Consider the following 13,302-nt stretch of genomic DNA (forward strand, 5'->3'; position numbering starts at 1 on the left):
ATTGAACAGCACACCAGCAGTGGAATTTTACTTGTTATACCGCGCCTGCCTGTTTGATGGGTTTGGCGCGATTTTCGGAATTAATCCCTTGCCCACGCAGGTAAAACATAAACATAGAAAATAGGTGCAGGAGTAGGCCATTCGGCCCTTCGAGCCTGCACCGCCATTCAATGAGTTCATGGCTGAACATGAAACTTCAGTACCCCATTCCTGCTTTCTCGCCATACCCCTTGATCCTCCTAGTAGTAAGGACTACATCTAACTCCTTTTTGAATATATTTAGTGAATTGGCCTCAACAACTTTCTGTGGTAGAGAATTCCACAGGTTCACCACTCTCTGGGTGAAGAGGTGGCAGATATGGATGAGGTACAGGATAAATACATTTCAACTATAATAATAGAAATGCATCAAAAGTCTGGGTTCTATAGATAAATAGAGGCTAAAGCAAAAATGAGGTTTAAAATGAGGCAGATGATAAATATTGAGGGATAATACATAAGAAAATTGAAAAATACAAAAAGGAAGTAAGAAAGATTGGCAATCAACATAAAGGGAAATAGCAAGGCATTTAATTAGCAGATAATTAAAATAATAATCTAAAAAAGCATGTTACCAATCAGAAATGAAGGGGGTACTTGAGAGTGAAGGTCTAGCAAAAAGCACTTTGCTTCAGTTTTTACAGAGGAAGCTAAAAATGTTACTGTAGAAATGCCCGAGAAATATGTGGAAGAGCTGCAGCTAGAGATAAAATTTCAAAAGTAAATGGTATTACAAATTGTTAACAGAGCTAAAAGCAGTATAGTCACCAAGCCAAGATGGTATACATTCCAGAATATTGAAAGAGATCCCCTAATCTTAATTTTCCAAAAAGGAATGGTGCCAAGGAGTGGAGAGTGGCAAATATTATAACCTTGTTCAGGAAAGAAATAAGCCAGGAAATGACAGGCCAATATAGGCTCAGTTGCAGGTGAACTTCTGTAACCTATGATATCAGGAATGCAATTAGTCAATATTTTAAAAAGCGTGGGCTATCAGAAATAGTCAGCAAGGATTTTTAAATGGTAGGTCATGCATGCTTGGCTGATTTATTTTCTTAGAAAATCACAGAGTATATAAAATGGAATGCTGGGGGATGTTCAGAAGATGGTTGATAAGGTGCAGCGTAAGAGACTTGTGAGCATGTAGGCACATGATGCTAAAGAGATTGTAGCCACATGGACTGAAATAAAGCGAAGGACAAAAAACAAAAAGCAGAGGTAAAATGGTTAGTTTTTTGCTTGGGAGGATCAGTAATGGCCTGCCATGAGACCTCTTAATTGGCTATAGGCACAAGAGGAATTATATCAAAGTATGCTGATCACACCAAAATAAGCGGCATGACGAACTGTGAGGAAGAATGCAGGAAATTGCAGAAACACATATGGCTCAATTTGTGCCATTTTTTTGGAGCAGGCTGCTCTTTTTGGCCTAAGTTGAAAAACCAGAGTTTCCCCAATCAATTGGCACCAGCATAACTCAGTTAGTTACGATTTTTTTTAGGTCAGTTTTTTTTTCAGCCAAAGTGGGTGTAACCAGCCACCTGCACCAATTCTGCCCATTTAGGCAAGTTTGGCCAGCTGAGAGTTACTCCAGTTCTGCTTAGGCCAGCGTATGTGGTCTCTGCGGAAAAACTTTCCGAAGAGTTAAAGAAATTGGCGCAGGTAAGTGCAGCAGATGCCCGGACAGCAGCAGCAGGAGCGGTAAGACAGAGAGGGGGAGAGAGATATGGGGGGAGGGAGGGGGGTAGCGGGAAGTCTTTCGGGTTAGTTAGGTGCTGGGTCAGGGTGGAAGGAGACCATTCGGCCTGGGATGGGGCGGAGGAGCGGACCACGAGGCCATTCGGCCTGGGCTAGGGGTGGGAGAGTGGACCGGGAGGCCATTCGGCCTGGGATGGGGCGGAGGAGCGGACCACGAGGCCATTCGGCCTGGGCTAGGGGTGGGAGAGTGGACCGGGAGGCCATTCGGCCTGGGCTGGGGAAGGGAGAGCAGACTAGACCACTCGACCAGGGCTAGGGGCTGGAAAGCGCACCGGAAAGCCCTTGGGATAGGGCTAGGGAGCAGACCGGGAGACCACTCAGCCAGGGCTGGGGGCGGGAGAGTGCACCGACAAGCCCTTCGGCCAGATACAGAGAGAGCGAGAGGTCGGAGAATTGAACCGGTGGGGACCGAGAATGGGACTGGACCGCCAAACCCTTCCAGCAGGGTTGGAGGTAAGTTGCTGTTCTGTGTTTTTCAATTCTTTTAATGTGTTGGGAGCTGGCTGTATACTTCACTTTGCAGCTTCAGCTCGCATTGTGTCCCTGGTTACCATGGCAGCCCGATCTTTTTGGCGCAGATCAAGGCTCCACCCCCAAAACTAAAGGACAGGTTAGGCCATGCCAAAATGAAGAAATCCAACGGGGAAACTTAGAATATTTTTTTTTGCCGTACTTGGGCCCCCAAAAAATCGGGCGTAACTCTTCAAGTATGGCAAAAAAATGCTTTGGGGAAAATTGAACCCATAGAGAGGTTAGCAGAGGGAACAAGAAGTAGGTGGCAGAGAAATTTGAAGTTCATTTTGGGAAAAGATATAAACGTAATATTCTTAAAAGTGTGGAAGAACTAGGGGTATAAATACATGGATTTTCAAAGGCCATAATACAGATAGAAAAGGAAAATGGAATTCTGGGTTTCAGATATGGGACAATAAATATAAAGGTATGGTAAATGTTGTTAAATTTGTACAAGGCCTTGGTTACAGTTGGAGTATTGTGTGCAGTTTTAGGTACACCTGATAGGAAGAATATCAGACCCAGTGGTACAGTGAAGAATCACTTTCATTACAAGAATAAGTGGTTATAGTTATACCTGTAGTAGTTTCATTGGACAAGAGATTGCTGGAGGTGATCGAATAAAGGCTTTCAAAATTATCGTGAAGGACTGTTCCCACTGTTTGGTGAATTGGTAACAAGGGACAGTTGATATGGTATATTTGGACTTTCAGAAGGCTTTCGACAAGGTCCCACACAAGAGATTAATGTGCAAAGTTAAAGCACGTGGGATTGGGGGTAGTGTGCTGACGTGGATTGAGAACTGGTTGTCAGACAGGAAGCAAAGAATAGGAGTAAATGGGTACTTTTCAGAATGGCAGGCAGTGACTAGTGGGGTACCGCAAGGTTCTGTGCTGGGGCCCCAGCTGTTTACACTGTACATTAATGATTTAGACGAGGGGATTAAATGTAGTATCTCCAAATTTGCGGATGACACTAAGTTGGGTGGCAGTGTGAGCTGCGAGGAGGATGCTATGAGGCTGCAGAGTGACTTGGATAGGTTAGGTGAGTGGGCAAATGCATGGCAGATGAAGTATAATGTGGATAAATGTGAGGTTATCCACTTTGGTGGTAAAAACAGAGAGACAGACTATTATCTGAATGGTGACAGATTAGGAAAAGGGGAGGTGCAACGAGACCTGGGTGTCATGGTACATCAGTCATTGAAGGTTGGCATGCAGGTACAGCAGGCGGTTAAGAAAGCAAATGGCATGTTGGCCTTCATAGCGAGGGGATTTGAGTACAGGGGCAGGGAGGTGTTGCTACAGTTGTACAGGGCCTTGGTGAGGCCACACCTGGAGTATTGTGTACAGTTTTGGTCTCCTAACTTGAGGAAGGACATTCTTGCTATTGAGGGAGTGCAGCGAAGGTTCACCAGACTGATTCCCGGGATGGCGGGACTGACATATCAAGAAAGACTTGATCAACTGGGCTTGTATTTACTGGAGTTCAGAAGAATGAGAGGGGATCTCATAGAAACGTTTAAAATTCTGATGGGTTTAGACAGGTTAGATGCAGGAAGAATGTTCCCAATGTTAGGGAAGTCCAGAACCAGGGCTCACAGTCTAAAGATAAGGGGTAAGCCATTTAGGACCGAGATGAGGAGAAACTTCTTCACCCAGAGAGTGGTGAACCTGTGGAATTCTCTACCACAGAAAGTTGTTGAGGCCAATTCACTAAATATATTCAAAAAGGAGTTAGATGTAGTCCTTACTACTAGAGGGATCAAGGGGTATGGCGAGAAAGCAGGAATGGGGTACTGAAGTTGCATGTTCAGCCATGAACTCACTGAATGGCAGTGCAGACTCGAAGGGCCGAATGGCCTACTCCTGCACCTATTTTCTATGTTTCTATGTTTCTGTGACATTGATTGAGAATTATCATGAGAAGAACAATGGGGAAATAGAACAGATTTTTTCCCACCAAAGATTATTAGAATGCTTTACTCCAAGTGAATACTGAGGCAGAGACTATAATATCATTTAAAAGGGAATTGAATAAGTATTTGAAAAAGAATATAACATGTTACAGAGAAAGAGCAGAGAAATGAGGTTAGAGTAGATACCTCCAGCTGAAGAACTGGCACCAGCACAGGAGCAATGGATGAAAAGCCTGTGCTGTAACTACATGATTCTATAACTGGCACCTGTGAAACTGTACCCTACCATGAGTCTGCATGTTCAGGAGACGTGACTGGAAGAAAAAAATCCTTTTTATTTAAAAATAACTACAAAATGCAAGCAACACAAAATGCAGTTCAATAATTTGAATCAATTGAATCAGTTCAATCATGCAGATTACAAAAACGAACAGATACCCGAGAGTGAGCAATATGACTGTAATTTACCCATGGAGTACAGTCGTCGCCGAGAGCATGAAGAAATCAAGGAGCATGCGGCAAACCAGTCCCACCCTCTCTTTCCTTCAACCACTCTCTGTCCCACCTGTGACAGAGACTGTGGCTTTTGCACTGGACTGTACAGCCACCTAAGAACTCATGCTAAGAGTGGAAGCAAGTATTCCTCGATTCCGAGGGACTGCCTATGATGATGACAGGGAGAAGTTATAAACCATTTGGACTCTTGTTCTGATATTTTAAATAGTATCTCTGCCTCGCATATAGATGAGCATTATTGTAACTAACTCTCAGGTGCTTATTATCCTCCATGTAATCCAACAGAGGCCTGCTGCTGATGAGGTTACTTGAAGCCTAGGTCTGTGTTACAACATGTGACTTGCTGCCCAACAACTGTAGTTCTGCACATTACATTAGAAGAGCGAGAGAAATAAACATATCTCCTCACTACCACATGGTAACATCAGGCAGCACAGATACTGCCAACAGCCATAAGAACTCAAAGACGTTAATTGAGAGTGTGGCAAGCTCTGTATGCTCTGGCTTCCAACAGCACCCTCTGCCCGAACTCCAATACTCAAGCAGATGAGCTACCTGGGATTCATATTACAGACAAGAATTTAAGAGTTCTAAATTTCTCCCAGTCCCCGGGTTCGCTGCTATTTCTGGCCAATTTGTATGCCACTTCCTTCACTTTAATACTATCCCTGATTTCCCTTGATAGCCACGGTTGAGCCACCTTCCCGTTTTTATTTTTACGACAGGGATGTACAATTGTTGTAGTTCATCCATGCGGTCTCTAAATGTCTGCCATTGCCCATTCACTGTCAACTCCTTAAGTATTATTCGCCAATCTATCCTCGCCAATTCACGCCTCATACCTTCAAAGTTACCCTTCTTTAAGTTCTGGACCATGGTCTCTGAATTAACTGTTTCATTCTCCATCCTAATGTAGAATTCCACCATATTATGGTCACTCTTCCCCAAGAGGACTCGCACAACGAGATTGCTAATTAATCCTCTCTCATTACACAACACCCAGTTTAAGATGGCCTCCCCCTAGTTGGTTCCTCGACATATTGGTCTAGAAAACCATCCCTTATGCACTCCAGGAAATCCTCCTCCACCGTATTGCTTCCAGTTTGGTTAGCCCAATCTATGTGCATATTAAAGTCACCCATGATAACTGCTGCACCTTTATTGCATGCACCCCTAATTTCCTGTTTGATGTCCTCCCCAATATCACTACTACTGTTTGGAGGTCTGTACACAACTCCCACTAACGTTTTTTGCCCTTTGGTGTTCTGCAGCTCTACCCATATAGATTCCACATCATCCAAGCTAATGTCCTTCCCAGCTATTGCATTAATCTCCTCTTTCACCAGCAATGCTACCCCACCTCCTTTTCCTTTTATTCTATCCTTCCTGAATGTTGAATACCCCTGGTTGTTGAGTTCCCAGCCCTGATCATCCTGGAGCCATGTCTCTGTAATCCCAATCACATCATATCTGTTAACATCTATTTGCACAGTTAATTCATCCTGCAATACTGTGTCATCAACCTCTTTAATTCTACTGGCCACATTGGTGACGGTCCTCCCACTAAGAATGAATATCTAGGGAAATTGGGAAATGCAGCAGGTTAGGCACTGACTTTTAACTCTGTTGCCTGGTTTCAAATCCATCCCAGACTGATTGTATAAACGTCTGCTGTCTACTGGCCCAGTTTCTAGTATCATAGGCCTGAAGCACAAAACTGCCTTTAACTGACACTAAAATGGTAATCTTAGTCAGAATCTGGTGTAGTAAATGGAAAAGAACTATCACATTGATGCAGTAGCAGGTGGTCTTGCAAGATTGGAGCTGAGCCACATTGTTGTGGAAGAGTACAGGGAGCTTTACTGACCTAGGATGTGCATGATGTTGACATTGGATGTCTGAAATGGAAAATGTACCATTCCCCAGCATTAATACACATCACTTTGATGAGCGCAAGATTCAACAAAAGAAAATACAAATAAGATCACATGCTCAAGGGTGAGTAAAAAACAGAAAAAACACTGAGGCATAAGATTGGGAGAAATCTGAGACAGTTTCACCAATGTGAATATGCACGATGAATAATTACCTCTTTTAGATAGGACAAGACCGAAAAGTTGATATAACAAGAACATCAAAGAGGGAGAAACAGTGAGGAAAGACATTACAGGTTGAACCTCCCTTATCCAGAACTCTCTTATCCGGAACCACCCCTCGTCCGGAATCATTCCCGGCCACCGGGTGGCGCATGCGCAGAACTCCAACATGAACAAATTGAAATCCTTCCTCGCTGCCAACTCCCGCAATCGCTGGCCTGACCCCACGATCCACCGCCACCCCCATGATCTCTCTGCCACACTCCCAGTCCCAAGCCAGCCAGCCCCGATATCGCCTTGCCCAGTACATATACCTTCCAATTTAATGTGACCACCCCTCGTCTGGAAAAATCCCTTATCCGGAACAGGCCAGGTCCCGAGGGTTCCAAATAAGGGAGGTTCAACCTGTACTAAACCCACAGATCTGCTAAGTTCAAACAGATGAATGTAGGACATAAAAATATCAGTGGTAATATTTGCAGAGTGGACAGTGCAGCAGACACAATGGGAAGTTACTCAAACCTCAAGCTTCACATAGGCTATATTAAGTGCCTTTAAAATCATATTTGTTCGGCATTTTGGAAATCTGTGATTTTTATTGAACACATTACTTATAGTTTTAATGTGAAATCTCACAGCAGACTTTTTTGATTGTTTCTGTGTTCGCAGAAGCAAATTTGGAAGAGTTTGTACACTTCTACCATGATCCAAAATGTGTTGTTTCTGCCAACTGCTACTTCTCTGAGCAGTCCGGATATCAATGTTAACAGTTAATAGTAATAACAATAAAGCATGCACATTATTTTACAAATGATTTTCAAAACATTTCTAACAGGAGCCTAACGCAGCGGTTAAATAATTTCACCGCCTACACCCTTCTAAATAAAAAGTAATTCATTTTGTGCCAAACATCTCTTTTCGTTTCAACAATTCACAATTCGGTAAAGCCCAACTCCCTCCAAGACTTGAACACTGTTTCCAAACCTGGGGTGGAGTCGTTTCCAGCAAGTTTTTGTGTCTCATCTTTACAAGATGATAAGATCAAATAATTAATACAAATCTTGCCAATATTTACTTCTGAGAATCCAGTGCTTATCTTCTTTAAACAGAAAGTGGTCTTTAGAAAAAAATTTCAATAAAAATGAAACCAGACTTCATTGCAATCAACTTACAGAGGCTGGCTCTTCCAAGAATTTGAAGCCACAAAAGATGACAATACTTTGATTCATTTTTTAGAGGGTCTACCAAAAATCATTTTTTTTACCATCTGGGGGAGCTGACTGCACCTCAGCCAGTCCTGTTCCCCCGATGTTGAAGGCAAATCAGTACCCATGGAACTCATGACATAATCATGCAGCCTCTAACTCAATCTCACACAGGACCTCAAAACTGCAGTACTCCTCACCTCTTCCTTGTTTCTACAATCCTCAAGCATTTAAACCCAAGCTTGGTGTCACAATTACCTTCTGGCTTACTTCATTCTCTCTTACTTTTTCAACCTCAGTGGTGTCCTGCACCATAAGCCTTCACCTTTATTTCTCAATAAAACAAAATGCTAATAAGGCTGTTACATTTTTGTATTCAGGGGGGTCCAGTGTTCTGGTTGCTTTAAGCAAAATGTGGGATTTAGGAAAAAAACTGAGAAATGGTAAACTCCTGTTATAAAATGAAGTTTTGGTAGGTACTGTAGTTGAGTTCCAATACATGTAATCATCTATTGAAATTTTAAATAAGCTCCTTGATCTCACCAAACACACTTTTAAAACACAGGGACTATCAAAGCACCACAGGGAATAAATACCCACATGCCACACAATCTGACCACCGAACCTGAATGAGCTAATCACCCATAGTTAAAAATACTGATTGGTGCTTTTTTCTGTAATGGTAAACCATTTACTCTTGATGACTAAACAGATAAAGAATTTGTACCATCACTGATAGCAAGAACAAAGCCTCATAATCAACTGCAGTTCAGGATAACAATGGAAGTTAAAATGTATAGTTTTGCATCACTGACAAAATATTTCAACCCTTTAATTTATGCTACTTCATAATGTAAAATACTAATGGTTAGAATAACGTAAAGTCTATCTAACTTTGTACCTTATTCAATTAAAAATTGTTGTGATTTGTTTTACAATTAAAGTACAGGAACAATAGTGAACTCATCCTCAGGCCTTAAACCAAATAGACCCATATACTCTTTAAGTGTGCAAGACTCCATTACTTGGTTCTTAGCAACAATGTAAATTGCATTCCCCTCCCAGAACATCTTACTCTCCCTCTATCTATTTATAGATATGAAGTTTAAAAAAGTAATGATCTACTTCCAATTTTTGCAGCAATCGCAATTTGTTTTTCGATTAACGTTTTCTGAATCTTAGTGATTACAAAAATCAGATAACCAACCTTCATTGTATTACTTTCAAGATGTTTTTTTAAAAAAACAATTGTTAATTATACAAGACAGGATAACTAGCCATTGCAATATTACATTCAAACTATTTGCTCGTTAAAAAGTACTATTGATTGTAGCAGGTTGGGTTAACCCACAATGATATACTGTATAAAGGTGACCAAATTTTTTAAAAAACTATATTTTTCTAAAAGCATACCTTTTAAATCATTTCAAACTGAAATCTGAAAGAGATGCGAAATTAGCAATGCTATATCAAATGAATAAATTCCCTTCATCCTAATAAAAATAAAGTATTTTTCTTTCACTAAATATATTGCCCTTTTCCTCCCAGCTCAAGTACAAAGCCCCAAACCCAACAATAACCAACAGCAAAGGCCTGGATGATTTATGTAGCACAAAAGGCCCTGGTGGTGCTACTTGTGTGTCTCATAGCAACAAGTGCAGTTCCATAGCTCTCTCCCCTCCACACACACACACACACACACACATCAACCCTTGGGCACACAATTTCCCCCCCAAAAAAAATCTGACTGAAGAGTTAAAATGAGTAAGTAAATGATCATTGTAGCAGTACGTCAGTTTGAGGAGTGGTGTTTTCCTGGTCGAGCCAGCTCACCTTTGCTTTGCGGAGTCCCTCCTGAGCCTCCGCTGCCTGCTCTATGTGGACCCATCTGCTGCTCTCTGCCGCAGGCCCGGCGCTGATCCTCACCCTGAACAGCCTCTCTATGTGAGGGATGAGCTTCTCCAGCCTGGCGCTGGCACTCAATGGGATCACGAAATCCAACATTGTCTTCCTCGATCTTCCCTCGATCCCCGTAAACGAGGGGTGGTGGGGGGGGGGGGGCTTTTTTTTATTCAAAAGGTGACAGCTCCAAAAAAAAAACCCAGATCCGGACTCAAGCCCCCTCTCTTTCTCTCTGCTCTGTTATAACTACAGCAGGAAACGGTTGCTCCTCTGCCTCTGCCTCCTCCTCCTCCTCTTCCCCTCGTTGCTACCTCGCTCGTTCATGATCCTGCGTCTCTTTCTCTCTGCTTTTTTCTCTCTCTCTATTTTCTTCAATACTCTGTAGTTCCCTCTACAGGCTCAAAATGAGCTTCATCTCCCGATTTGTTTACAAGCCTATATACTGACTTGCCCATTTTTGCTTGGCTACCGTACGTAGATTTTTATTTAAACCTTAATCGAAGCCAACAAATACTTTACCTTGGTAATCAGATTCATTGCGAATTGTAAATAATATGATTAACAAAGCAACATATGTTTATATTCATCATTTATATATCCTTAACATTGCCCTACTCACTGATTATTTTTATACATCCCATTCACTCACAATCTCAATCCCCACATAATCTATATATTAGAAAATCCTGATCGATTTCATATCTTAATAATAATAAAAATAATAACCAGGATACATAGATGTCAAACTTGAAACATTGAAAGGAGCCTGATTTTAATCAGCAGGAGGAATAAACTGAATTTACAAAGACATTTGTGTATTTTTTAGTTGCAAATACATATTTACATTTTCGTGGTGCCTTATTGTGTCGCTCAGAAATATTTCAAATGTTTCACATAGAAAGAATTATTTTGAAATTCAGTGACTGCTGTTGTACAGATAAATGCAGCCGCCATTTATTCAGAGCAAGATCCACAAACAGCAATGCAATGAATAACCAATTAATCTGTTTTTGGTAGTATTGATTGAGGTAGAAAGGTCCCTGATCTTCTTGAATTGTACCATGAGATCAACATTCTGCCTTGGCTTAGTGGTAGCATTCTTGCCTCTGAATCTGAAGGTTGTGGGTTCGTTCCATTCCAGTGACTTGAACACATAATCTAGGTTGGCACTTCAGTGCAGCACTGTGGGAATATTGCACTATTGGAGGTGCTGTCCTTTGGATGAGATGTTAAACCAAAGCCCCATTTGCACTCTCAGGTCGACATAAATGATCCTATGGCACTATTTGAAGAAGAGTAGGGGAGATTTCCTGGAATCCTCGACAATATTTATCCTTCAACCAACATTGCTGAAACAGATTTCCTGTCATTATCTCATAGTTTTTTTTAAGAAGCAGTTAATTAGCTTGTCTCAGCAATCACGAAACATCTCATACCCACTGCGTAGGAAGGTCCCTGGTTCCAGGTGCTCAGTGGGGATTAGCAGGTAAATGCCTTTTGCTCAGGTTGTGAACACAGTGGGGGAAAAGAGCCAGAGACACTGTAAATCAGTCAGGCTTTTAAACAGAAATCTGGAAGCACTATTCACCAGGCTCAGAAGTTTAGGTTTCAGAGGGTAGTTAGGAGCATATTCACTGTTTCATATTATTACACGAAGACAAATTATACTGATCCATTGACTCCATCACTGGAGGCCATGCCTTCAGCTGCCTAGGCTCCATGCTCTGGATTTCCCTCCCTAAACCCCTCTACGTGTCTTCCGTCCTTTCCTCCTTTTAGATCCTCCTTAAAACCTGTTGTGTATACAATACTGTTAGACTGAGTACTGTTTAACTCCAAGAGATAAAGCTCTGCTTTATTAAAGCCAAAAATTACTAATATACAAAATGGCTGGCCTTTTATATGTGCAGCCCAATGGCCTCCAACAATGACGCCATCTTGTGGCTAATGATCCCAAAAGTACACACATGACAATACCCCCCCTCTGAGATATTAACACAGCCTTTTACAAATTGAGACAGTCCGGTGTTTTACGCTCCCAGGTTGACCATCTCAGTTCAACTCCAGCCTTGGGTGAGTGTTCAGAGTCTGTTGTGACTGGTGGCTGGGTTGCTGACCTGGTGGGAGTGGCAATGGCCATGTCAGGGATTGAAAGTCCATTTTCATTGAACATGTCAGTGTTTGAAAGTCCCGATTCACTGATGACCACTGAGTACTCTGATGACTGGGGGGTAGGTTGGTTGGTCGTCGATTGTCTGTTCCTCCGACTGTTCCAGTTCGTCTGTGTGCTGCAGCTTTATCTGATCCATATGTTTCCTGCCTGTTAGCCCATTTTTGAGCTTGACAATAAATACTCTGTTGCCCTCCTTGGCCATGACAGTATCAGCGATCCACTTGAGACCTTGACCATAATTCAGAACACATACAGCATCATTTACAGAAATATCGCATGACACAGCTGCGCGATCATGATATCCTTGCTGACTTTGTCTTCTATATTCACATGATTATTCAATTCAGGATATACAAGAGATAGTTTGGTCTTAAGACCTCTCTTCATCATTTGTTCAGCAGGCGACACCCCGGTAAGCGTGTGTAGTCTTGTCCTGTAACTAAGCAGTATGCATGACAGGCGGGTCTGCAGTGACTCTTGGGTTACTCGCTTCATACTCTACTTTATGATTTGGACAGCACATTCTGCTTGTCCAATCGATGCAGGTTTGAACGGTGCTGACCTTACATGTTTAATAGCATTGAGTTTCATGAACTCTTGAAACTCCTGACTGGTAAAGCACGATCCGTTATCGCTAACAACGATGTCAGGCAGACCATGTGTCGCGAACATGACACTGAGATTCTCAATGGTAGCTGTGGATGTGCTGGATGACATAATTATACACTCTATCCACTTCGAATATGCATCCACCACAACTAAAAACATCTTCCCCAAGAAGAGGCCTGCAAAGTCTATGTGGATCCTGGACCATGGCTTGGACGGCCACGACCACAGATTCAGCGGCGATTCCGCTGGTGCTTTGCTGAGCTGCATGCAAGTGCTGCACTGATGCACACATGATTCCAGCTCAGAGTCAATGCCCGGCCACCATACATGCGACCTGGTGATGGCTTTCATCATTACAATGCCGGGATGTGTGCTATGTAGCTCACGTACAAATTTCTCTCCCTTTCTTAGGCATAACAACACGATTGCCCCACAGTATACAATCCGACTGAATAGACAGTTCGTCTTTGCGATGAATGTAAGGTTTGGTCTCCTTGCACATTTGCTTGGGTATGACAGACCAATCACCTTTGAGGATGCAACTCTTCACCACCGATAAAATCGGGTCCTGGT

General features: G+C 42.3%; 1 protein-coding gene across 1 annotated transcript in view; it reads right to left on the reverse strand.

Moving 5' to 3' along the window:
- zc3h12b (zinc finger CCCH-type containing 12B) overlaps nucleotides 1-10,267 on the reverse strand; it is a 112,015-nt gene extending 101,748 nt beyond the window's left edge. The window contains exon 1 of the mRNA XM_070882690.1: nucleotides 9,879-10,267. Coding sequence (XP_070738791.1) covers nucleotides 9,879-10,049 — 171 coding nt within the window. The 5' untranslated portion in view covers nucleotides 10,050-10,267. The remainder of the gene's footprint in view (nucleotides 1-9,878) is intronic.
- Between the last annotated feature and the right edge of the window lie 3,035 nt (nucleotides 10,268-13,302).

Source organism: Pristiophorus japonicus, chromosome 6 (genome assembly GCF_044704955.1).
Source record: "Pristiophorus japonicus isolate sPriJap1 chromosome 6, sPriJap1.hap1, whole genome shotgun sequence".
In the NCBI taxonomy this organism is placed as follows: Eukaryota; Metazoa; Chordata; class Chondrichthyes; family Pristiophoridae; genus Pristiophorus; species Pristiophorus japonicus.